The sequence below is a fragment of the Caloenas nicobarica genome, chromosome 2, assembly GCF_036013445.1.
Source record: "Caloenas nicobarica isolate bCalNic1 chromosome 2, bCalNic1.hap1, whole genome shotgun sequence".
Lineage (NCBI taxonomy): Eukaryota > Metazoa > Chordata > Aves > Columbiformes > Columbidae > Caloenas > Caloenas nicobarica.
In genome coordinates this window covers 86307007-86334710 of record NC_088246.1, presented here as the reverse complement: position 1 = coordinate 86334710, position 27704 = coordinate 86307007, and the positions used below count along the sequence as shown (strand labels likewise).

The 27704-nt window shown below is 40.7% G+C and overlaps 1 protein-coding gene across 1 annotated transcript in view; it reads right to left on the bottom strand.

Annotated features, from left to right (window-relative positions):
- The window catches only part of RETREG1 (reticulophagy regulator 1), a 70348-nt gene extending 54968 nt beyond the window's left edge, over positions 1-15380 (bottom strand). Inside the window, exon 1 of the mRNA XM_065627325.1 lies at positions 15092-15380. Coding sequence (XP_065483397.1) covers positions 15092-15333 — 242 coding nt within the window. The 5' untranslated portion in view covers positions 15334-15380. The remainder of the gene's footprint in view (positions 1-15091) is intronic.
- Between the last annotated feature and the right edge of the window lie 12324 nt (positions 15381-27704).

Sequence of the window (27704 nt, the reverse complement as noted above, 5' to 3'; positions counted from 1 at the left end):
TTACTTTTAAAATTAATTATGGCTTTATTGACATAAATTGTCTTGGCAAAACAATTTTCTTTTTTATTCATATACCAAAAAAGTGGGACATTTTCTTGTGTTTCCTATAGGACTTACGTTCACACAAGACTTTTATACAGATTATTTCATATGCAAAGATGAGGTAAAACTCATGGTATAATACTAAAACTTGTCTTCATAATGAGCTTTTGTGAATTTTGATTTTCATTACATTAAAATTTTAGAACATACCTAGTCAAGTCAAACAGACCTAGACTCAGAATGTATGTTCTATGCTGACTTGGCTATTCAGGTTGTGTTTGGAGATTAGCTCTTCTCTCTGTTTTACTGACAAATATCTTAACTCATAAAAAAGGATCCAAAGCAAGTACAAATTAAAATTCAATTAAACAAAAAGAAAAGCTGAAGTAGTTTAATAGCTTGTTTCAAACACACTAAGCCAGAGATCCGAATATAGCTAATGAGTACATTAGTATCTTTTTCAAGGTAAAATAAAAAACAATTAACTTAAAAAAAAAAGTTTATGATAGCCAAAGCCACTAAGAAGCTACCTTCCAAGGGAGTGGATCAAATGAGAATACCAACAGAAACAAAATCATACAAAGTTGGGAGGTTTCCAAGAAACTTCAGATTTGAAAACAGGGCAATCGGCCACCCAACTAGTTGCTGTTGCAGAGTTTTTCTGCAGGAAAGAGGGAGGAGTGAAAGGGAGAAGCAGGTATGGCCTATGGAGGAAGCCAAGAGACACCCATAAAGCACACTTGGATTTTTAAAAATAAAATTGTCTTCCAGGTGTTTCTAACAAGCTCAGGATACAATGCAGTTCTTGAAAAACTGCTCCAGTATTCCTTGCAAAAAAACAGGATTGCGTAAAATAAAATGTATGTGCCACTGATTTTCACATTTAACACAAACTCATAATACCCAATCACCCTGAGGAGGCCAGGATACAATTTCCAGTACAAACAGATAAGCTCACTATGCAAGTTTTTCTGAATATGAAGGGTTTCTACATCTGTGCAGAGTTTGAATTATAAGACTACTCTATCAAAAACAAAACAACATCATCAAAAAAACACCAAAAAACAAGTATGAAATCAGTACTTCTGAATTATTTCAGCCAGCTCAAGAAAAGCAATAGAGAAGTTTAGAGAAAAATTATTATGAGTTAAGCTCTTTCAAAGCTGCCCAAGCATAGCTCATTAAATCAAAACTCCTAAAAGCTTACATCATGTTGTCCCACTGTTTTTCTTGGTGATAATCTTCACCATTAAACAACTTCGATTCTGTTTAAGGATCAAGTTTAACTGCACTGAAGACTTTGCCTAACCTACTTTAACTTACTGATAATGGAGGAGAGGAGATGTGACACCGTAGAGAAAAATCAAATAAAGAATTTTTCATACAACTTCTAGGCATCAGAAGTTCGTAACAAATGCAGACTGTTATGTGAGCTTAATAACATGCCTCTTCTATAGGTTCTTCATGGTGGCTTGTGCGTTAATATTTTACAGAATCAAACAGTATGCCCCAACTTAGCAATTGCCATTGGCCTGTCCTCAATGGTTTAAGAAATACATCAATACTGAAATTTATGTATGTGTGCGTGTGAATGCATGTGCATACATGCAGACACATTTTATTAGTTGTTAAAGGTAAGATCAGATGTTTACTAAGAGGGTTTAGCCTGTCTTTCAAAAAATATTCAGAACATGTTTGACCTACTTTATGCTCACAGCTAAACTATACTCCTAGTTTCACAGCTGTCATCTGCTGTTAAAAGCAACTGCACTAATGCGGCCCAGGATTAGCAAACAAGGATTAACAAGGTAGCATCCTCTCTGAAAGATGCTTCCCAGTTATGTCTACCTTCTCAATACTGAAGTCTTTCTGCTCCATATCTTTTGGGGAAAAAACCTGTAATCTAGTTGGAGCAGCCAATGTAGTAGCCAAACAAGGGCTCTCCACTTACTTGGAAAGCTTTGAATTGTTGTGACTGGACTTCTCATGCCTTAACATAATAGGCTGTCACACTCCTTCCTCCCCTACTCCAGTAGCGTTTATTTACACTGTGCTGTTCGCAAGGAAGACCATCTCTTACAAATTCATTCACAGCTAGCGTCTCGGCCCGCAGGTGCTCCAGCTATGTGGATTAGCAAAACTGTTTGCAAGCCATGTCAGACAGATCTACACCCTTGAAGCCCTTACTGGTTAAAAGCTGATAAGGTCCCCTTGCAACTGTTTGTTTTTCATGTCTACCATAAACTTATAAAAAAAAGCTGGGATCTGAAAACAACTTACTATGCTAACAGTGTAAGGATTCAAAATTCTTACAGGAATTACAAACATGATGCATAGCAACCAGACTAACAAAAAGCTTCAGTGGTACTTTTGTTTATTATTAGGAGGTAAGGCTTTCCCATCCTCCTTATTCTTTGTAAAGAAGAGATTTTACTTAAGTATTTCTAACACATACACATATCTGACAAAACCAAAAGACTCCAGAATGACATGATCATATACTGCACAAAATATTTCTGTTTAGTAAAAGAATTAATAGCTATACTTATCCAAGAATTTTTATGCTCTCTTTTTAAGCAATAAACTGAATTTCAAAGTGTTTAATTTCTTCTACAAGTAGAATGGAAGTAACAAACATCAGTAGAGACGTAACAAGATTTGTCCACCCACGAAATTTTTCAGTATTTTGAGAGATAGGTTTGTGGTTTTTTTCAGAAAGCAAAGGTTAAAACTATGTATAGAATTATGTATTTTACTTAATGACTTAGCAGTTAAGAGGGCAGCTTGCATGACAAGGGGGCAAGAATCTGTACTGCAGACAGCATGGGACTAAACAAAAATGTTCATGAGGTGCCACAGGGCTCAGTCCCCAGCACTGGCTGAAATAGGAATCCCCAGCACAGGAGAGGCCTCCACTCAGACACAGCTCCAGAGGAAGGACACAGCCACCTGGTTTCTGGGCACACAACAAATGCCTCGAGCCTCTCCCCTGGTTTGCTGGTACCAGTGGCCTCACCTGTTAAAGATGTGTGCTGGCTGACGTATGCAGCAGCCAAGTGAAAGAGTTACTGGAAGCAGTAAGCAGGAGGCAGACCACTACGGAGTATGATCTCCAAAACGTGAGTGGGTAAGCAGCTGAGGAGCTGACTGCACCTACTCTGAGGAGGAGTTCAGATGAGCTGAGCTCCTGCTGTCCTTCCAATCTATATTCATTGGTGCAGGAAGAATGTAGGCTTGATGGAGCCAAGCCTGCTATTGACCTCCACTATGAGAGACTGAAAAACCATTATTATAAAAAGAAACAGGAGAGACAACTATTGACTGTTCGGATAATTAAGCAGTGGTTGCCCGTAGGGGTTGTAGAATTTCCATCCTTGAAATCTGTTAAGACAAAACCCTGAGCAACCTGTTCTGAATTAGGTACTGATCATTTTTGAGCTGAAGGTTGTACTAGAGACCTCCCAAGATCCATACTGATCTCAACTATATTTTCACTCTATGAAAGTGACTGGCAAATCCTTTTCTGTAAGATGCTGAACTTAGAACTTTAAGGCATAACTGTTTCTATTTCTCGGTCTGGTTGCACTGCAGCTAGACCAAAATGATTCTAAAGAGCAAAGTTAAGAGTCAAAACTTGACTACTTCCACAATTAAAATCCTTCAACTGTGTAGTGGTAAAATATTTCTATTGCAATTTTAAAATAATACATATATACAACACTACATACGAGTGTGGGATTCACTGAAAAAAAAAAAGTACGCCATTCTGAAATTCCACTGAGAGCTACCTTACCTGCTCTTCAGCATTTCAGTCACCTTCATTTCTTCCTACCTACATACAGCTACAGAGTACAAAAAAATTTACCCTAATAACATAATGCGACTTCTCTTAGCAAGTCATGCTTCTTTATTTTTAGTGTCACACGAATAAGCACGCGTTGCCATTAATCTCTATTGCCTATTCAGAAGTTGCTAAATTTAAATGTAACCTTTTCAGTATTTTGGCAACTTCCACATTTTGCTGAAATGTTGCATTTAAGTTCAAGAATGGTGCTCTGACTAAAAATAAAAATAATTAAAAAATAATACCCTTTTGATAAGCTTCCCATAGCCATGAAGGTCAGATGGAAAGAAAAGATGAGACAACAAATGCAGCTGAAATCCCAGTGGCAAAAGCAAGACTGTACGTAGTAGAAGAGCAACACATTAAAAATAAAGATTAGGCCTAATCTGGTTACGGAACCCCTTTACTTGCTCCTGGATGTGATATTACCTAACACTGCATCACTTAAAGACAGAAAACTACGCTAAGGTACCTTGTCCTTCTTGTCTTTTCTCCAACTCTTTATAATATGGGATGGCCATATGTCAATACTGACAAGATGTGTTAAATAACACAACAAATCATCCATTGGAACTGTTACATCAAGAAGTAGCCACCTCCCAGTGCAGAGCTCCTGAGACAATTAGCTGCACAAACCTGACCATACAGAGTCATCCAAGTGGCGCAAGTCAGCTAAGAAATTTCAAGAGGCAAACATCGCCATGCAACAGTGTAGTCTGTAAACACAATGAACTCAACATGGCAACAGCTATTTTTAATTGTACTAGTGAGATACAGGGAAGGCACAGATACCCTAAATTACTTTATAAGTCAAATATATCAGTTTGAGGATATAAGCCTTGTTTCAGCTGTGAAGGTATATTTTTTTACAACATATTCTAGAATTATTAATGATTTGCACTTTGCGAATGCAAACCTAAGAAAATATTTCTTCAGGAATTCAACAATTTAGATTATCAGTCAGAGGTAGTTATTTCTGGAAAGCCTTAGTAGGTGCACTTTTAATAATCATGTCTCCTTAGATGAATTCCAGAAATAACCACATAAATACATAAAAGTTGTGTATAACATAGACATGAACATGGAGCTTTGCTTCACCATCAGCTATTACAACACATTTATTGGCTGCATAAGTGATTTGGAGACTTCAGTTCAGTGCTCAAACAATACCTGTTTACATCTTAAAACCAGAACTAAAACTATTTTTGTATTTTTGTTGTGTTTTAAATATCATAGGTTAGTATTGAGTTGTTTCCTCATTAAACACTAAGGTAAAAATCTACTAAACACCTTCTAGCCATAGTTTTCCATCTAACCAGTCTTATTCCATAAGACACAGCTATGATGCACCACCCAACAAAAGTGAGAACTGTCCACAGGCTATGAGACAAACCAGCTATAGAATGGCTCTCACCTGTACAGATCAAGTATTCCTAGGGCATTTTGAGAACGCTCAGCTGCTAGCAAGGGATATTCTGCTTTTTTGTCTGCTAATTTTAAAGGTATGTCTACAGCTGCTCTTACAGGGAGTTCCCCAACACTGTTTCAGGTGTCCGCAGTGATGGCATGTAGATAATGAAAAAATGTGGTCATAACTGTTTCCTGCTCGGAGCTGAATGTAGACCATTCTTCCATGCTTACTGCTGGAGTGATCAATTCCAGTCTGGCTGCAACAAATTCTGATGCCTGTCTCAAGCGAGAAACCTGGAGAAGGGGAGGAGGGTTTGTTTTCTTCTAAATACACCATGAAATAGAATTCCTGAAGAACCCTGCTGAAATACACTGCAAAGGCAGCATCGGGAAGCTCACGCTTTTACTCATTACCGGCTCAATAATTTTGTTTCCCTTCTTGTGAATCAAGAAGCAATAACATATATTAAATTCAACTATATTTTATTTAAATGTAATTTAATACTTTGACTCGCATAATTGAAAAAACATCCCAAAGCAGGTTTGCAAAACCTGGTTTTTACATCTATTAAACATGTGAATTTACAACTTCTATGTGCATTGCTCTTAGATGTAAATGATTTTCATATTAAGCCTCTGTAAATATCAAAATGCAGTACCTATAAATATTAAAATCCAAATGCTCAGGTATTCAACACATTTGAAATCCAAAACTCAATAATCCAGTATTTGGCCTGCTGTTCCTTTAGTACCTCTTGGTCTGAGCCAAAGTATTTAGATACTTGTTCAAGAATTACAGTGCAAAAATCCTTTCCCCATGCCTGCACAAAAGCTGTAAATACTCACTTAAGGCAGAACAAGTTATGCACACTTTTATGGTAGAAACTGTTTATAGACTAGAATTTGGTAGAATCTTATTATATTTATATGGTATTTAACTGTCAATCCGCATGTCTGAAAGATACACAAAAACTGTGGTACAGCAGATCACCAGTCGCAGAGAGGGAAACACATTACATGTAAGAAAATACATTTGCATATCTGCTGTCAAAAATTTTAGAATTAACAAAGACTTTATAAATTATCTCTAACTAGCCTCCTCACCCCTAGAAAAAGCACCCTTTGTTGAGTAAAATAATTTCAAAACCCATTTACTCTACATATTCTGTAAAACCAGATTTAAAATATGCATGCCATCACTTTGGGTGCCTGGCAGCTTGAACTCCAATAACTGTATATCTGCTTAGCTGAAAACGCGAAATACTGCAATAGCATGCTTCTTGAAATACGTACATTAAAAGTGTTTAAATTACTTTTAACTTAGTGAAGAAAACTGTTAGTTTCTGTATAGACTAATTAGGAAAAAATACCTTTTTCACTTTAAGTTTTTTCTAAGTAAGAATGCTGCCCAAGAACTTAGAGATCTACAATTTTTAATAAAATATTTCAACCAGAATAGAATGAAGAATGGGAAAGCAGTTGATTCATTACTTATGTGCCAGCCAGCAGTGTGTTTTCCACTGGATAGTGCCTAGAAGAGTAACAATTTTAACGTTAAGTACAAAACAACAACAAAAACACACACACACACACAAAACCACCACCAAACAAACAATACTACAACAAGAAAAAAAGCAAACAGTAGAGGCATGATTCATATTCTAAAACTTACAGCATTTTCCTTAATTCTTTCTTTGTTAAGGCAAAGACAAGTCAGTCATCAGCCCTTTATTCAAGAGGCTTATTTGTCAGGTTTTATTCAAAAGATTAAGATCATATTTGTTCAGCCAGAAAGCACAGATCAATTCAAACCTGGACAGCTGTTTTTTAGAAAACCTTCTAGAAATTATTAGGAATAACGACTTTGGAATAATAAATAAACCTCTTGTCATAAACAGACTTCCACAGACTTAAACTACTATTACTTTGACAGCCACCTGTGGAAGCTGTAGTCCTCTCAGGGGTCTGTGCACAGGTTGCAGGACAAGAGGCAAAGGCTGCAGGGCAATTCTAAATAAAGTTAGGAACACATAGGATAGGAATTCAAATTGAACATACTCTCTACCCAGCTAAAAGAAACAACATTTTAAACTTATTTATAAGTCTAAATAAAAATGAAAACAATACAATTCTCTAAGCAAAAAATATTACAAAAAAAAATCTTTAAAATGCTTTGCATTTAATCACCAAAGAGAAATTTGCTTATAAGGTGGTAAACTTGGAAGTATATTAGTGGTCAGGGAAATACAATCAAGTCAATAATAAAATGTCACATTGCAAAATTATGTCCCGCTGTTTGCAAGGAAACCTCTTGGAGAATGCAGTAATTATCAAATCATGTTTCAACATTTGTGGCTTATGGACCAGATTTACTGTAACACTGCATTCAGAGGGGTATATCAAATAAAAAATTGAGAAAGAGGAAGTTTAAATGACTTAGCTAAAAGACATACCTTCTGAGTTTACTATGACATCAAATGCTACTGTTACATCAGTGACAACAGGGGATGGTATTTCCATGGAAATTAAAATTATTTTGAATTGAATATCAAAATACATCAAATAACCTGGCTGCCTTTATTTTTGCAGAAATATGCCCAGATGACCTTAATTAACCTGTACTCTGGCAAAGTACAGAAGAAATCTTAATCCCATTTTCTCATACAGTAGCAGCAGTTTGATGTTAAACAATCCACCTCTACCATGTTGCCCTAAATCTCCTTTAATGCTCTCATTAGTCCTGTGGCATCTACCATGGAGCACAGCATATCCCCCTAGAACTTCCATTGTTTTCCAAGTTCTACTTACTATTTGAAATGTCTCATTATTTTGAGTTAATACATTAAGAAACTATCATTTCTCTCTTAGGACAACTGCTTTAGACACTATTTCTAAGTTTTGGCAAGACAGAACAAGCCCAAGCCATGCTGCAATTCATCTATTCTCCTTTGTTTGGGATTTCCACCTTCCACAAAGTCCTCATCCTGGATTTGGTCCTAAATTGTTCAGTAATGCTCACTTTCCCTCAGTTCCTCAATTATCCCATTTGATTTCTTTCCTGATTGATCCTGTTTTCATCTTACTGGTTGAAAAATGTTGTAAACTGTCCAGGTTTTTATGTAACACTGCCTGGCTCTTAAACAATGTCAACTTTCATTCCTGTAAACCAATTTCTCAGCCCAAACTATGCAAACTGTCACTAAAAAGCTGTTGAGGTAATGGCTTTAAAATTTTTTGCTAACTAAATTAAATTAATTTAACTTTCTGTTCCACTTTTCTACCTCCAAAGCCTTCAAAAGTTTTAATAATTTGTATTGGAAGAGTGAACATAAGCATAAAACCACCTGAGTGAAAACAACTAGACCCTAAAATTACATCACAACTTGTGTTGCCATCAAAATTTTAGCTTTACCTGAGAAAGCGTATTTCGGAATATCACCTTCTAGGGGAGAAAAAAACCCCACAAACATTTTTTTAAGCTTGCAGAACAAACAGCAAATTACTGTACTGTAGTTGGGTATAAGAAAATAATCACAATACCAATAAATTACAAAAACTTGGTAAAGGGCAGCAAATTGAAAAAGCTAAGAATATCGGACTAGAAGAAACAAACTAGCACCCCTGTAAGAAAACCCATTCACATGGATGCACAGTGAATTTCAAAACTGCCCATGCCAGAATTTTTTCTTCTCTTTTCTGATAATGAAAGTATTATAATTACAAAATAAATATGTCAATACATAACTTATTCTACTACTCTTATTTAAGGGATAAGAGAGAGAAATTCTTATTAGAGTTTGAGGCAATCTATATTAAATTATCCACTTGTGTGTTATCCTGAAACTTTAGATTTTGGGAAGGTAATCCCAAAATTACTAAAGAGGTAGCTCTAGGATCTACTGTAACAAAGACAGCTGAAGACTGAAATTTCCCAAATTCAAAACCACATTTAGCATCTAGTTGCTATAAGAAGAAAAACATTTTGTCATGTACTCTCCCAAGTTGGGAGATACTACAAATTTAAGATAGTGATCTAAAGGCCAACATACTACAAAGTGGCCTCAAAATGTCAATACTCCTTAATCCAATCCACTTAATTTTCATGCATTTTTCTTTCTCACTGAATTTAGTTTGCTAATCTCCCTCCTGTCCAGCACCACTGATGAATCTCCCACACATGTTCTAAATGAAAGCAAGTATTTTGGACCAAGTAGTTTCTTTGTTAGGATTTAAATTTGGGCAGAATTAATTCCTTCTGTGTTAATTTTGCTTAATATGCTCTCAGATTGGAGTGTAGTTTTTGGAAAGCTTAAGTCTGAGAGGGGAAAAAAAAGGGATTCTGAATTACTGTGTAAACTGAATTAAAGCAACAGGGAGTAAAACACATGTTGCAATTTGCAAATTCAGTAACTTGACTCATCAAAAATCTAGAGCTGTTCAAGTAAAATTAAAAGCTGAATTTAGATAGCCAATACAATCTATACAGAGTCCCTGTGAATTTCTTAGTAATGACACCTGTTGGCATGCTGGTAAGGAGGAGTGGCTTGTATAGATAAAAGCCACATGATCCTACAAGGATCAAGTGAGTCATCCTTAAAGAAGAGATCACACAAATTGCTGAGTAAAACAACCACCAACCTCAAAACCCCCAGGCAGTACTGCTACAGTGACTGAAAAACACCAATGATCACCACACCAGCCTTCTAGGAGTAACATCACTAGCATAAGAAGACCACAATACAGACAAGACCAAGAAGAAAGTAACATTTTGTGAGTGTCGTGGTTTAACCCCAACTGGCAACTAAGCACCAAGGAATTCATTCACTGTTTCCCATGGGTAGACAGGTGTCCAGCCATCTCCAGGAAAGCTGGGCTCCAGCATGGGTAATGGCTACTGGGAAGACAAACGCCATCACTCCAAAAATCACACCCCTTCCTTCTTCTTCCTCCAGCTTTATATATTGAGCATGAAACCATATGGCATGGAATATCCCTTTGGTCAGTTGGGGTCAGCTGTCCCAACCATGTCCCCTCCCAGCTTCTTGTGCACCTGCAGCCTTCTTGCTGAAAATTCCTTGACTTGGTAGAAACATTGCTTAGCAACAACCAAAACATCAGTGCAATATAAACACTCTTCTCATACTAAATCCAGGAAGAAAATCAACTCCATCCCAGCCAAAACCAGGACAGTAAGCAGTGGACTTCCTAAAAGTCAGGATGCCAAGTTCAGCAAGATGTCTTGTTTGACTGAGCAGTTCCCTGAGGACTACATTTCCAGCGGTACCACGGTCAATGTTGACAGCAGGCAGAAATGCAGAGTCCCCTTTCTCAAACACTCAAAATGGAACATAATGACATAGCCATACCAAACATGTATAGAATTATGAACGGCTATACAAATGCACATGCTGCATCTCCAATAGCTTCTTTCCCGTAACAAAGAATAAAAATCTAGATGCAGGCATGGACTGTGTATACGCACTGCTCTGAATGTGCAGAAACTCTGCTCTATAGGCAAGCTATCCATCAAGATGTAGCATGAGCAGCATTTACAGTTTGTGTGCAAACACCTGATAAATGCTTGGCCCAGTACTATTTTCTTACGTCAAAAGAATAAATTAGTGAAAAGCACTTTGAGATCTCTCCATGGTAAGCATTATCATTGCCAAGCAGAGATTTCAAGTAAGAAACATTTCAATAACAAATCTTAAAGCAAATTGGACACTTAAAACAAAACAAAGCACACCAAACCTCTGAATGTGGTTTTGTTACTAACATTTAAATACCAGTTAGGTTTTATATCTGGAATAACCTGCAATGCACCTGGCCAGTTCAGTTATAAGAAATATTGTTTCCTCCCTTGATGAATTAATTATCCCATACAATAAAAATACTCATTAGGTCTCAAACTAAACAACAATAAAAAAATCCGAGTACAGATGATGACGAAAGACACTATTTTTAATGGTAAATTTGACTACCACACCTGTCTAAATCAAGGAATGATACTTGTCCTTTACACAGTTGTTCAGTTCATTTGTTCATCCAATACAATAACATCATATAATGTTGTTAATAACAGACTGCAGCAAATATGTATATTTGCAATGAGAATAGCCAACAGAGTAATGCAATAAATTCTTTCCACAAGGAGAAAGAAACAGAAAAAACCCATTTATTACATTCGAGTCTTTCTACTGCTGCTCTTCCCAAGAAACCCCAAGGAAATCAGCGATTTGGGCAACTGGTGCATCTAAGGATGAACTTGCAGAAACACAGGATATATCTGCAAACTACCAAAGACCTTTAACGGTACAGAATTACTAAAAATAAAGTTGTCCCCGTGACCACGTAGAAATATTTAAAATGACAGATTGGGAGAATAAAAATGAGAAGCTGCCACTATCCCTCCTACCCCATACACACATACAAAGTAATAATTAGGCTAGAATGCTAACTTAAAATCTGAGATTGACTATGAATATTTGTCTAAGATTTAACCTAAGACTGAAAGTTATCAGTCAGCAGCCTAACACTTAGAATACCTGGACTAAACTTCTGGCATCAGCATAGAGTTTCTCTGCTCTGGGGCAAATCACTCATTTTCAGTACTATGTGTGTAAAATAGGGAAAAAAAAATGTTATTTTCTCATGTGGTATTTTGACTTCAGTTTATAAAGTATGTACAACAGAAAAATAGAATTCATATCACATTTCAGATGATTAGGTGCTAAATAATATATATTTGAAACTTATTCTTTGTATAGATTTTTCAATTAGGGTCATTTGGGACAGTGGGCTTAAACCTATTCATAGTGAAGAAATAAAGGGAGTGATAAGTGGCAAATGTTTTTTCAATAACCAGATTTCTTTCTACTTCAACTGCCAGCCTTGTTTCATTCATTTTAAATAAAATTTTATGAAATGTTGATTCACTAAATATGCCGGTATATCTAAAATTTAAATTGTATTACAAATAGTATTTGATACATTTATTCAAAACATTGAAGTAAAGCATATCACGTTAGCTTTTTCAGGGCCTGAAGTTTAGCGCAGCCTTTATGTTACAAATCCAAGGAAAATGAAAAATGGTACAGTACTGCCTAGTCTAAGAAGGTCCTGAAGTCACAATCAAGAAGTAGTTGTTTTAAGCCTTGTTAAAGAGTGCATGATGATTTGTTAGAAATATTTTTTAAAAATGAAAGAAAACAGAATGAAATTAAATGTATTGTACCTATGAGAAAATTATTTCAGTAGCAAACATCAAAAATGCATTTATATAGTGTCATGGTTGAAAGATCTTTAATGGGAAAGAGGTTACAATCAAATACAAACAAACAAACAAACAGAGGATTTTGTGACATCAGATAAATAGTTGACCCTCAGCAGCTCCTACTGCAACAGTTTACACATGAAGTGTTTTGAATGCAATACATACAAGAACTAAACTAACTGTGAGGGAAAAAGATGATCCCACCAAAATTCAAGGAATGGGAGGAAAGAACTATCACTGCTTTCTCAACTTTTAGAAAAAAAAATAAACTTCACCTTCCCTTTCTCTTTCACCAATGCTATTGCTGATATAGTAAAAGAAGTCTCTTGTCCAGCCGTACAGACTTTTCAGCTTTGAGAAATACTGTGATTAGAGGCCTGACACACTGGGAATGCAAGTACCTCTGCAGAGGGATGGGGATATCTTCAGGCACGCAACAAAGTTGAGGCACATGAAACAGTAACTGGGAAATGCTCCTTCAGCCTAGGCTCTTGTTAGGAGAGACTTCAGAGGCAGCAGAGGAGAACTTTTGTTCTCAGTCCTGAATCAGTAGTGCCTGGCTGAGTCATCACAAACCAGGCTGACCAGATGGATCTCAAACAAGAAAAGGAGAAGGAGTAAACACACTGTGCTGCAAACACGATGCCAACACCAAATCAAGGCAATGAGAAGCTGGATTTAAACAACTATTTCACTTTCAAAAGTGTCAGGTTTCATAGGTTTGCTAACAAGATCCTTCCTGAAGATCTTCAGTCTCAAACCACAGAAGTTTACTGGCCGTCATAACTGCCTCTACATATTTCCTAGTTTGTCTCCACCTCTGAAATCTCCCCAGCACTAGAATAGCGAGCTTCCTGCTGAGGTACAATACTACCAAAACAAAAGCAATCCTTGCCCTGACTTTTGCCATTCTGACTCATCTTGACAGTAAGAAAGTAGAGTGAACTACAAATTTTGATAAAATAACTTCACATACTCGTCACATAACAAGCTGCCAGCAAAACTATCACAGGAGATTTCCTATAGGCATTACATAATAATGTATACACTATATACCCTGCTCATGATCCAACTCGGACAAAATATCAGCAAACAGGTTGCTCAGCAGCTACTATTCCTTGAGACAAAAAAATGTATTCTGTCAGATGCTGTCCTTGAAAATTTTATCAGAGCCATTTCACAAAGCAACATAAAGCATTATCACCCTTCCAAATCACTGAAAGAACAGAAGATCTCTGAGGTAAGCAGAGAATGAGAGCAAAACCATGTAACTTCCTCAATGAAAGGATTTACCATGGATATTTAAGAGCGAGACAGATAGTAAAAGTCAACCTAAATTAGACATCACACACACTGCTCCCCAGGATTAAAGAAGATGAAATGATTTTGAGACATTTTCTTGTACAAAGCAAAGCTTCAGAAAATTATCTTTCCATGGATTAGATCTCATGTTTAAACATCACACTGTTACGGTTATAGAGAACTAAGTGGAGTTTGCAACTAATCCACCTCTTCACTTGTTTGCTTTTCATTTGCTTAAGAGGAAAGGAGGCAATTCTAGCCACAGGAGACGAAACACAACTCGGTTTTAGAGTCTTAACAGTATTATTAGACAGAGCCCTAACACATAAATTGCTTTACATGGGCAAGTAGGCATACAGCAACATTTCAGGAGATCAGAAAATGAAAAACATTGGCATTGGCAGAACATAAGATCAAGGGAAAGTCCTGAAGAAGTTTCGCATAGAAAGACAAGTTTTTCCTACAGAAACAACCAGAAGAGTTGTTATAACAATGAACACGTCCCTTTGTTCATGTCTAGGTTTTACTCAACAAAACTGTATCTGACTAAAACAATCTTACTCAAAAAAAGCGAATCAGTGCACTGCAGTTATATTCCAGTTGTCCCCACTCCGCAAAGCCTCCACTAAGTAGGCCACCAATTTGGAAAAGCACGCACACCCAAGATGAATTCTGAAGTAATGGACCAGCATCAGCAGCGCAGCTCTAACTCCAGGCTCGAGGCCTCGTTTCAGGAGGGTTCAAAACTCTGTACAGAAACGCAGGCCCAGCGCCCATCTCCGCTGCAAGAAATACGGCTTCTCGGCGGGGCGTGCCGCAGCCGCCCGGGTCAGCCCGGTCCGAGGCTCCGCGCTGGTCTATGACATAGAGGGGAAGGGAGAAAGCGGACACAGAGGGCGAAAGGACCCGGTGAAGCAGATGCACACAGCGTCGGGGCCATACCCTGCCCGGGAGCGGCTGCCGGGGCAGGGCAAGGGATGGCGCGGGTGAAGAGCAAACCAAGACCTTCCCTGGGGACGAGCAGGGGGACCGGGTCAGCGCCCCTCGAAAGGTGGCCGGGGGGCGCGTTGGGGAAGGGGGCCGTAAAGCAAACGCTCCTCCTGGGGGACGAGGGGTGGGGTATGAGGCGCCCGTGGCCGGGCGGGGCGGCAGCGGGCCGGGGCTTTCCTCGCCGGGGGGGCGGTCCCGACCCCGGCCCCCACCCGGCCAGGCTCGCTCACCAGAAAAGCAGGTTGGCGCAGACGAAGCCGCCCAGGCTGTGGAGGGGCCGCTCCCAGCTCAGCGCCGCCGCGATGCAGCAGCCCACCGCCAGCCCCGTCTCCCCCAGCAGCGCCGCGGCCGCCCCGCCTGACACCTCCGCTGGCTCCGCATCCCCTGCCGCGCCCCGCTCCTCGAGGGTCTCCGGCCGCTCCCGCCCGCCGCCGGGCTCCCCGCGGGGCTGCGGGGGCGCCGTGCTCGCCATGGCTCGGTGGCGGCCGCCGGGCTGCCGCTCGGGCAGGCGGAGCTGGGCCGGGCCGGGCCGGGCTGGCGGGAGGCGGGGCAGGGGCGCGGCCCAGCCGGGCAGCACCGGGGGGCGGGGCCCGGAGCGCAGCCGTTACCCCCGGCACCCCACCCACCCACCGGCGCCTGTGACGTCACCGCGAGCCGCGCACCCGACGCTGGCGGCGGGGAACCGCCCTGCAGGCAGGTGTCGCGAGGGGCTGCGCCTGCGCGTGGCAGGTGCCGGGGGGCGGGGCCGCGGGGGCGGGGCGAGCGGCGGCGTTTGACGGTGCCGTTGACAGTTGGTGCTGTTGACAGTGGGTGGTGGGCGCGGCCCCGCGCCCCGGGCCCGGCGGTGGGTGCCCGGCCGTGCGGTGCTTCCCTCGGCCGCGCCGCGCCGCCTCTCCGCAGCCTCTCCGCAGCCTCTCCGCAGCCTCTCCGCAGCCACGCTCCCCCGCGCTGTCCCGTCTGTCCAGGCCCTGAAACGGCGGGGCGTGGAGTTACGGTGGGAGTCGATGCTCCGGGCTGCCTGTGTCTTCTGTGGAGGGCTCGTAGGTGTTCACCCAGGTTGCAGAAGTGAGCAGGCGGGGGTGTGTGAGGATTTTGGTTCCCGGCTGGGGGAAGCTGGAGAACTCGTTGCCTTCTTGATTCAGGGAGTGGTGTGGTGAGCTGTGTTTTGTTTAAAAACTGTGGTTGATGAGACCAAGATTCTCGAAGTGTGAAGAAATGTGGGACACACAAAATTGGGAGCAGCTGAGAATGGAGAGAGGACATTTACTGTGCAAGTACCCAAACTGCAGCCCCAGCTGCTGCCAGGGCGTGCTGCAAACTGTGGTCTGTACAGCTCAGGCTGCAGGAGGGCAGGGGATGTGTCAGTGTGCTCTAGAGAGGGACAGTAGCAAACAGGTCACTTCACTTGAGGGTAAAAGGTAGAAATTGCTGGTGGCAATCTGTGGGGAGGACAGTTGGGTGTGATGTTGGGTTTAGTGCACTGACAAGCTCCGAGTGAGGAGTGGGCTCGGGTAATGCCTACCGAGAGAAAACTGGATTGTGGGCACTGAAATGGCAGGGCATGGGGCTACAGTGGGAGTAGATGCTCCAAGCTGTCCATGTCTTCTGTGGAGGGCTCGTAGGTGTTCACTCAGGTTGCAGAGGTGAGCACGTAGAGGTGGTGAGGATTTTGGTTCCCAGCTGGGGAAAGCTGGAGAACCCATTGCCTTCTCGATTCAGGGAATGATGTGACGATTCTATGACTCTGTGAAACTTACTGGAAGATGTTACTGCTGCTGCTCCTTCTTCATCTCTTGCTCATGTATATCCCCCAGCTACACAACGATCTCCAAAATCCTCAAAAAATTAGAAGTAAATTGTTGTCACAGTGCTAGGAACTTCTCTTGAACAATGCAGGAGGCTACGGGAGTTTGATGGCTCCCATCTGCAAATTAGGTATCTGTCACCGTTTACTGCAAGGTGACAAGCCTGGCAGATGCTCCCTGTTAACCCCTCGCCCTCCCCACCAAGGAAAGGCAATAGGAAGAAAAGGGAGAGAGACTTGCAAGGTGGAAAAGTTTAAAATGTTTTACTAATGCTACTAATAAATAGATAAAATAATACAAAATATACAAAACCAATCTTGAATTTCCCGGGGCAGTGCAGCAGTTGCCCGCGGCAGAGCTGGTGCTGCTCCAGCGGCTGCAGGGCAGGCACCCGGAAGTCCTGGGCTGGACTCCGCAGTAAACCGGAACTGGATTCAAGGATGCAGGGTCTGCAACGAGGCCTCGGATCGCAGGCACGACAGGCAGGGTCCTCTTCAGATGCTGGCCGTGGTCGAAGAGAGAGAGAGACCCTCGTGATCTCCCACTTTTATATCGTGTATGACGTGGATGGGATGGAATACTCGGTCAATTTTAGTCACCTGTTCTGTCTGCCCCTCCATGCGAATACTCCCCTCTCACTTACGGGGCGTGCAAATTTCATCAGCAACCTTGGCTGCTATAGCAATAAGTCTAAACCTGGGCCTCTTCTGCATACCATTGCTACCATTATGAGCTCCGGAGTGCAGTGTTTGAAAAACATGCAGCCAAATTCAGAAAAGGGCAGTTACTCAGAAGAACTTAGCTGAAAGGAAAATTCACTAAAAGAGGAGCTGGTCTTGTTTTTAACAAAACCAGGACAGTATCCAAGAAACGTACTTGAAAATCTGTACCATGTTGTCCTGTCATCTGCACTGCTAAACATCTGGCCAGCCTCAGGCTCATGATGGAAGCTTGACACTATCTTTAAGGTGATGATGTGTGTAATAGCGGATGTGATTATTGGGAAGCCTAATTCTGGAGAGTGCGCCTGGTGAGAAACAGCACTCCAGCATCTGTTGCTGAACAGGAACAGCCAAAAATTGTAACCAAAGAACATGTCTCACAGTGTAAACTCCATGAAATTAAATAACTTTTATTGCAAGAGCAAAGTAACAAAAATAGAAGAATTTTGGATTGGGAATTAACATCTGTTTCTACCTTAATTAGGTACATCCTGTTAGCTTGATTTTTTTGAAGGAAAAGAAGTCATACTTGAAGGTCAACATGCCTTTTCCTCTCTGAGGTAAAAGAAGACAAAATAAGACCACAAAATCAAGTTTCAATGTTAACTGTGGGTTGCATATCTGCTGTATGTTTTGACCAGATGACTTTGGGAAGGAGTTACGTTACTCCTCTAATTCCACATGGTCTATATAACATATGGATTGTACCCAAGGGGAAACATACAGGCCATTATTCTACATAAGCAATTAAATTTTTTCTAAGGGACATTTTAGTTTTATGCTAATTTGTTGTACTACTATACTCTTACCTCTGAGAACCTGGAGCCAGGCAGACCTGCCTGACTAAAAAGCCCAGCTAAGAAGTAAGTGTTGTCTAGGAAGGTCTGAGAGAGCAAAAGGAAAGAGATGGGCTCCCCTAGTAACCCAAAACACATGGATGGAAAAGAAAGGCTCTGGGAAGTAGCTGCGGTAAGGCTGGAGAAAAACTTTGTTGTCTTGCTTCGGTCTTGTGCTGACAGACAAAACTTTGCCCTAAAAAGACTTGGTCAAAACAGTAAGTGCTGAAGAGAAAAAGGGGGGAAACCTGCGAACGCGCAGAGAGAGCCCCAAGGAGCCGGCTGATCTTGTGAGTGGGACTGACACAGAGGAAGCATTGCCAGGAGCAACCTCGGGAGCTTTAAATGGCCCCTAGGGAGTGAGGCTACCAGGAGTGTGGCAAACAGGGTGCGGCAGTTAGCGTGGCAGTTTGTGTAGCATTTCGCCCAGGGAGGACAAGCAAGAAGGGCCCTGCCACTTCAAGCAGGCTGCAACCCACTAACAAGGAGCTAAGTACAGCAGGAGGTATGGTATGGTATGGTATGGTATGGTATGGTATGGTATGGTATCCACTCAGCAAAGAGCTGTGCCTTCATAGTCCCTCACAGCCCCTCCAGCTGCAAGAACTGATGCAGCCACCCAACCAGAGCTTGCAAGGGAACATGTAGCTGTTGAAGTCCCAGGCTGCAGGGTGTGCCCAAGTTTCTGCTCAGTCTCTGATGGCAGCAGTGAGCTCACCTGTGGGTGATGTGCCCAAGTAAAGGAGCTTCTCAGCCTAGTGGCAGAGCTTCAGGAGGAGGTGTCCAGGCTGAAGGGAGTCAGAGAAGGAGATTGACTGGTGGAATCACACTCTACCACCTACTAAAAGCATAGGAGCAGGCAATTCCAAAATGTCGAAAGTCAAGCAGGAAAGGCAATAGGCTGTCTTGGCTGAGCAGGAGTCTTCTTCTAGAACTACATCGAAAAAAGAAAGTATATGCTCAGTGGAAGCAACGTCAGGTATCATGGGAAGACTACAGAGATGCTACTTGCCACTGTAGCTGGTGGCAGTCTCCTTCTCCTTGCTGATGTTCACTTATTTCAGTAATGTAAGCTGTTGTATTCAGCGTTGAAGTCTAGCTAACTCCGGTTACTAGATAAGTCTGGAAAGAATTCAGGTGTTCTGTATGCACTTTTAAAGTGACCATGGGATAGTTAGCCCCAGAAAGCACACTAGGGTTAAAACGTTTAGATTTGGGTTTAACCAATATCAAGTCTTGATTTGTACTGAGTTTGTGAAATGTGGATAATGGCAATGTAATCCTATGGCCCTAAGGATTAAAACCATGGCAGGTTTTAGGTGATCAGCTCTTACCACTTTATTTTACAAAACATTTGAGTATGATTGTATGCCCCCACTCCCCCATAATTTATATTCTGTGCTGTATTCCCTTCAGGCACAGTCACAGGAGTTCCAGAAACCCCACTCTCCTCAGGAAAGAGGGAATGGAATCTGGGAGGGAAGGATGAGGTGGAGTTTCCCTGAGCAGGGTAGACTAGAGAAGTGGGAACTCTTTCAGATTTTGATTAAACTTGCATCTATTCTAGATTATTGACCTCTGCTTTCCTGGCCTGTACCATGAAAGGATATGAACAGAAATTAATGAAAAGTTCTTCCAGAATAGGTTTTGTAATTTAGCTAATGGAAAAAATGCTTCAAGTATTGACAGATACTAGCTCTTCTTTTCACTGTTGATCATTACTGAGGTGGGTTTATATGAATGAGATAACTGCAAGTACTCTGGTATAAACACCAGTGTGAGATAAGAGCTGGATCATTCATTCCCAGCCATTGAAAGTTTACATGTCTTTTTCAGAAAAATAGTAGTAAATAAGTTGTCTGGCTTTGCTCTTTCTGTATTTTGATGTTTTGCCTGCCAGGGTTTAAAGGGTTTATGTGCTGTTTGTGAGTTTGTGCTGGGTAAGCCTAGGACTAGCACCCAGTGCACAATTACATGTGTGAACTGTAATGCACAGAATTAAGTTAGGGACTGCAGTTCTGGCATCAGGGACTACAATGTAAGTGATGGATGAAAACTGAGGAGAAAGTTTTCTAAATGGTTGTATCAAACAAGCTTACCATTATGAAAGCATTCTAATGCTTCTGAAATATATTTGAAGATTCTGATGTCAGCATAGAGTAACATTGTTGAATTCAATTGAGGATTCCAACTCAAAAATGGTATTTTTTTTTTTGTTTTCCTTTTGCTCATTTCATCACAGGATCACAGAATAAGTTAGTTTGGAAGGAACATCTGGAAGACATTTGGTCTGATCTTTCTCTCCACATACGCGCTCACTCAAAGCACCTTGGCAGTTGGTTATGACAGGTTGCTCCATGTCCTGCCCAGAGTAGTTCAGAACATCTCTGAGGACTGGGCAACCCGTTCCAATGTTTCACTAGGTTCAGTGTGAAGAATATTTTCTTATTATCTATGAAAAGTTTCTTCTTGCTCTGCAAGTTTTGACCATTTCCTCTAAAGTTGTTTGGTCTGTACCTCATAGGGGAGGACTCTGGCCCCGTCTGCTCTGTAACCACACATCAGGTACTTGGCAAGTAGATCCCCGTTAACCTTCCGTCCTTCAGATTAAGTGAACGCAACTCTCTCAGCCTTTCTTTCTACATCATGTCCTGTATGCCACTGACCTTCCAGGGGCCATCTGGACTCCTTCCAGCATGTCAGCATGTGTCTTGTACTGCATTGCCCAAGACCAGACGAAATATTCCACATCATAGAATACCAGGTTGGAAGGGACCTCAAGGGTCATCTGGTCCAACCTTTCTTGGCAAAAGCACAGTCTAGACAAGCTGGCCCAGCATCCTGTCCAACTGAATATTAAAAACATCCAATGTTGGGGAATCCACTGCTTCTTTGGGGAGATTATTCCAATGGCTGGTTGTTCTCATTGTGAAAAATTTCCCTCTAGTGTGCAGTCGGAATCTCACCCGAAGTAACTTGTACCCATTACCTGTCATATTTTGCACGTGACCCCTTGTAAAAAGGGAGTTTCCATCTTCTTTGTAGCCACTCTTTAAATAGCGGAACATAGTGATGTGGTCTCCCCTGAGTCTTCTTTTCTCAAGGCTGCACAAACACAGTTCTCTCAGCCTTTCCTCACATGTCAGGCTTCCATGTCCTTTGATCATCTTTGTGGCCCTCCTCTGGACAACCTTCAGCCTGTCCACATCTTTTTTGTAAAGTGAAGACCAAAATAGGTGCTGTCACAAATGACAGGAGGGGAAGAATCACTTCTCTTGTCCTACTACTAACCCATAGTTAATGCATGATTATTGACTCTGTACCCAGTCATCTCCACACCACTTCCTAACTTGTCTCTGCTTTGAAGAACTGCATCTTAGTCATTCTTCATATGGTAGCAATTCTGTGACTTTGATCACCCTTGTTCCCCTTCCCTGAACCTTTTCCAGTTCTAAGATAACCTTGTGCAGTTCTAGTCATGTCATTACTGCATTCAAAGTGGGAGCAGGTTCTGGATTTAAGTAGTTTCGTAACAATGCTCTGTGGTTTGCTTTGTGCCTTTTGTAATAATTTCTAGTGTCTGATTTCCACTTTTTCCCCTTTTCTTTCTAACTGGTGCAAAACATTGAGTTGATATTTTCCTGGAACTATTAAAACTTCACAATATTGTCCCTTAGTGCTAATGATCAGCTCAGAGCTGCCTGTACAGCTGAATCTGGGATTTGGCTTCCCCCTCCACACACCTCACCTGTCTCGCTTTATCTACTTGGAATTTATTCTACCATTTTGTCTTACAACTATTCAGTTTCTTAAAGTCATGCAGTTCTTTGGTTTGCCCTTGTCCTCACTTTCCTGAATAACTTGATGTCATCACTAAACTTTGAGCTTGCTGATCATCATTTTTGCAGTTCAGTGTTGAACTGGCTGAAGAGCACAGAGCCCCTGCAGAACTTCAGTGGTGTTTTCCTTCCTTTGTTGAGAATGGACCATTTGCTCTTATTGTCTGTTTGGCATGTTCTAGCCAGTTATTTCACCACATAAGGACTTGCCTTCTTATGTGGCTATATAGCTTCCTTAAAAGCCTTAGGTGATGAATTTTGCCAAAAGTTTTTTGGAAATCTAGGTGAACTGGATTTCTCACATTCACAGGTCTGCCAAAGAACTTCAGCAAATTTTTAGGCTAGAGGTTTATTTTACGCAGCCTATGCTGCCTCTCCACAGTAGATCATATTTCTCCAGATGTCCACTAATTATATTCTTTATTATAATATTTACTAATTAACATTAAAAGTTGCCTAGATCCCTCAAACTCTTTAAAGAATGATACGACATGTAACATACATACCATGTACCTTTCATTAATTCTATTTTCTGCCTGCAGCTTCATGCGTGCTTTTGCAAACTTTCTCAAGGGTCTCTTCTCTAAACTCTGATATCTTTTATAGGTACTGTTCAAGTGTAGAATAACTTTGCAATTAATAATTGGCAAACAGTTTTCTCCTTTGATGCACATTCTCTTAGCCTTTCAGTATCCAAAAGGTCTTTAATGTGGAGCATTGTTGAAACTACATCCCAAGCTGTTTATTTTTATTTAACTGTAGTATATCATAAGCTATGGAGCAGGAACAATTTAAGTGTTGTCTTACGTTATGCAAAATGCTATTAGGACTGGGACACATCGTTTTAGGTATTTTACATACAAGTTTGTCTATCAGTTAAAATGGCAGGCGCTCACTCCTATTCTACTCTCATGCCCTGCCGCATGCTTCAAAAACACAGTATTCAGTTTAATATTTGAGGTTTGGGGCTTGAGAACAGCTATGTGGGTTGTTGCAGCTAACTAACTAACTATACTTAAAGGAAATGAAGGGAAATTCTGAGGCATAATTGCCAGTTTGTCTCAGGGAACATCAGTTGTCTCCCAGAAACACTATTTCAGAGGTTGCCCTCTGCTGTTTCTTTCAGCCATCAGCTTTCTGGCTTTTTCTTTTAGCTTCTTGAAGTAAACACAGGATAGTGGAATGAACATGGTTTGAAGTTTTGTGTGTCAAATCCAGCCAAGTACATCTTGTCCCAAATTATCTTTTACAAAAAGGACTTCAGTCAGCATGATCTTGTTTGGTATTGATTGTGTGTTGTTTTTTTCTTATTGTTTCCTTATTTTTACTTTTATGTTCACAAATGTGTGTTTTCCTTCCTTTATCTAAAAAGGAAGAACAATTTATTGCAGAACTTATTTTTTAAAAAAAACTAATACCTTGTCATCAGTAGGATGATGCTGTTGAGAGTGCTCACACTGCCTCTGCTAAAGTTATGCCAGTCTGGAAAACAGAGCACTGGTTGAGGGTGAGGAGATTCGTGTTCTCCTTCAGTGCTCCCACTGTCCTGCCACGCGAGAGGGGAAACAGTGCTTGGACCTTCCTGATCCACTTAATACTCCTTGTATCTTCCTGACCTGGTCTTTGTCTTCTCCGTTTCACTGAAGTCTTTACAGATGGGGGTGACCTCATATGTGTTTGTGCAGTGCCAAGCCTAAGCAGGGTACAATCTCAAACAGATTTCCCAGGTACTTTCCCAATATAATGAATGAAAAGCAGGAGAACTTGTAATTTACAAATCAAAACTGTGGCTGATTTATAAAACAAGTCTTAAGAGAGGTCTGTGCTTGCAAAAGCTTGTAAATGACCTTAAGATGAAATACTTAGTTGCTTGAGGTTATGAGACTGCTTAGCATATACATAATTATGCTTGGTTGTGGTAGACAATATTAGTCGGTAGGATAAAATTAAAACTTGGTGCTTTTAACATGAGGCCTGCAAAGATGTATGTTTAGGGGAAAAATACATTAAGGAGCATAGCATGCTGAACAAAATTAAGTTTCCCAATTCGGACTTCTCAAAATGCTCTTCTGATAAACTGAAATGTTTGTTTGTTGGGCAGCTGGAATTCATGGGACCTAATTGGCCTTGTAAGCTAAAACTACCAGATTCTAAAAGACAGAAAAATGTAACAAGAGTGACAAAATTATATGAATGCTGATGTTGCTTCTTATCCAGAAATGTTAGTGCTTGGGGTTTTTTCCTGACTGCTACATTATGCTGTTTCTTAATGCCCATCAACTCAAAGCTTTAAGAGTAGAGCCCAACAATGATGTAATGTATGGAAGAATCAGGCTTTGGTTTTAGTTTTTCTGTAATACAGATCATGATCAGAATGCTCTGATACCTCTACATCAGATATTCCTTTTTGTATGGTTAATGTGAGAACAATAGTAAATGTTCCATTCTCAAATGTAGTGTTGTTCTTTTCTGAATTTTTTATAGAGTTGAGCTGATGTAGCAATATATATTTCTGCGTTTTGAGCTGTTAGCGTGGCATTACATGGATGATAAAGACAGATCGACTTTAAATTAGAAAGGTTCATATCTCTAACCCAAGACAAATGAATTTGCAGAAGAAAATGGATGTTGACAGGCTCAACAGCTATAGCCAAAGCCAGTTAAGAAACAAAGCAAGTGTTTTTAGCTCAGAAATAGTATTGTACAGCAATCTCGTAAAATATTTATACAACAATTTATAGCTGTGCGACACCAAACTGTGTTGCTGTTATTGTCTGTTTAATCATGCCATGTGGAAGATCAGTAAGAATAACTGATTTTCATGGATCTAATTTTGGACCTAATTACTGTAATCTCTTAGATAGCGTTATCTGTTTGAATATATGTGACAGAGAGTCAATAATGACTTGATAGGTTTAGCTCCACCCTTTGGTCAGCTCCACCTGAGTGCAGGCCAAACAGGCCAGCAACCTTTTTGAATCTAGCAATTGCTTAGAATTTATGAAAAAGATAACCTCATATGGGAGTTGTCATTGATTGGCAAGGAAGCATAAAATAAAAATTGCTGGGAATCAGCAAATTCACATGTGAGTCTTTTGGCTTTATTTGTAGGGAGAGTGATCTAACCAAAACGTTAGTATAGTGGCAAAACTATACAATGCCTTAAATATTGTGGAGAGGAAAGTAATTAGATGCTTTTGATTATTTCATTGACTTTATGAACTTTTTAGCACAGATTGTGTGGGTGATCCATCAAGAGTTGGTTTGATGCTGTGCTTTGTTTAAACCTGTAGTTCATGAGACCAAGATCCTCAAAGTGTGAAGAAATGTGGGACACACAAAATTGGAAGCAGCTGAGAATGGAGAGAGGACATTTACTGTGCAAGTACCCAAACTGCAGCCCCAGCTGCTGCCAGGGCGTGCTGCAAACTATGGTCTGTACAGCTCAGGCTGCAGGAGGGCAGGGGATGTGTCAGTGTGCTCTAGAGGGGGACAGTAGCAAACAGGTCACTTCACTTGAGGGTAAAAGGTAGAAATTGCTGGTGGCAATCTGTGGGGAGGACAGTTGGGTGTGATGTTGGGTTTAGTGAACTGACAAGTTCCTAGTGAGGAGTGGGCTCAGGTAATGCCTACCGAGAGAAAACTGGATTGTGAGCGCTGTACCGAGAGATCTGACTGTGGTAGCATGGGGGTGGTGGGGAAATACTCTCTCAGAGCGGGGCATGTGAGAAAAAATGTTAGGGAAACATCCTTCAGAATGCAAAAATGATACAGTCCCCTTTATATGGAATTTATTGGAGTGCACACAAGATCCTGCATTATAACTGAGAAAACAGACCTTGGAGATGGGGTTTCAAAACAAAAAGACTTTTGGCATCTACCATTTTTTAATTCTGACACAGGCAAATGAGAAGACGTTTGTGATCTTATTGTTGGTCAGTTGGTAAATATCAGGATTGTGACTCAGGTCTGCCAAGGAGATGAGTGTGTGGGTGACTAGCAGCAAAGGAAAATTAAACAAATAAACCCTTACGGGAGAAAAAGGAAGTTACCTAAAAAGCCTGAAAATCACTGTTTAAAGACACAGAATATAGGAATTCTTACAAAAATGTGTAGGAAGGTGGTAAAAGGGAGGTTTTGTTTGTTTAAGAAAGGGAGCTTACTAATATAAATCACTCAATAATGGTGTTACCAGGGATGTGTTGGAGATCCTTTAGATCCTTTAAAATGTTTTTATTAGCGATATGATTGTAGGAACACTGTTTTGATGTGGATGAAGCAAAACTAGGTAGGATAATCATAAAGGAGAGACTGGATACTCGTATGGATAGGAGTTAAGAGAAATAAAAGTAATAACAAAGAATGAAAAATCATATGCTTGGGAACTAATTTAAAGAACTAGTTGATAACTTGTCAGTTGATTAATTTGGGTCCTTTGTCCCCTCCTTTTATCAGTCTAGAATTCCCATGCAGAATTAAAGGGATGTCACTATGAACAGTACTAGTGAGATTATAAAATACAAGTAAAGTGCTTCTAATTGATAAGAGTTTTAGACTGTTGTTATAAAGAAACAGTAAGGTGTTCAGTACACTGTAACATTCCCATCTCCTTTGTTTTTAAAGAACTGTAACAGATGCTGAAATATGATGCTGATTAGGGAGAATGGAGAACTTGCTTTTGAGAAAAGTTTATTAAAAAAAAGTTTTAGCTTGAGTAGTCTTGTAAAATGAAGGCTGGAAGGTGATGCAAATAATTATACAACATATTAGGAGTGAGGAGTGACTAAAAATTATATATGGAGGAAAAATTATTAAAATCAAAAGGCTGTGCTGGAAGAGGAACAAATAGTCTAGTCAATAATCAACTTTAGACAAGAAATTTTGGAAAGAGAAGTTCAGGAACAGTTTTCTGAAGAAAGTCAATAGGGGCAAGCAGTATCCCCCCCGCCCCTCCCTCCACACAATGTACATAATGTATCCATAAAAAAGGAGTGACTGTTCAGTTAAAAACTTGCGACTTTGGTCTTAGAAGTTTCATTCTTTGTTTTGTTGGTGTTCCGTTTCTCCAGCCCTTCTGATGCTTCATGTATTTTTCACTTTACGGTTGCCCAGAGCTAGAGATGGCAGGGGGTGCTGGCATGCCTGAGAAGCAGCCTGAGTAGCTGTTGCTTGTCCTGATCATATGGCTTGTGGAGAGCAAAAATGACAAGAGGAACTCCTCTTCCTTCTCCTACCCAGCCTCTTGTCTCCTGATAAAGACCAGGTAAACTCATACTACAGCTGGAACTGCTCTCCATATGGTTCACTTCTTTGGACTGCTGCTGCCCTCTTCTGCTTGCTTCTCATGACTGTTGTAGTATGTGCAGTTCCTGATGTATTGCACTAGAGGCCTTGCGTCTGTTGTGATGTGTTGTGGGAGATAATTCAAACTGGATTCCTTCAATATTAAGCCTTCTTAGATGTTTGCTTGTGATGTGAGTTTAACCAGCATTAATAGCTCAGTTGTTCAAAAGAAATGAGGGTAGATGGAAAGTCCGATGAACCAATTGCAAATGCCCATCCCCACAATCTCATCCCCCTTGCCGTGTGTGTAAGTACGGTTGTGCCACGGTACAGCTAGTAGCTGTATTCCTGTCTCTGG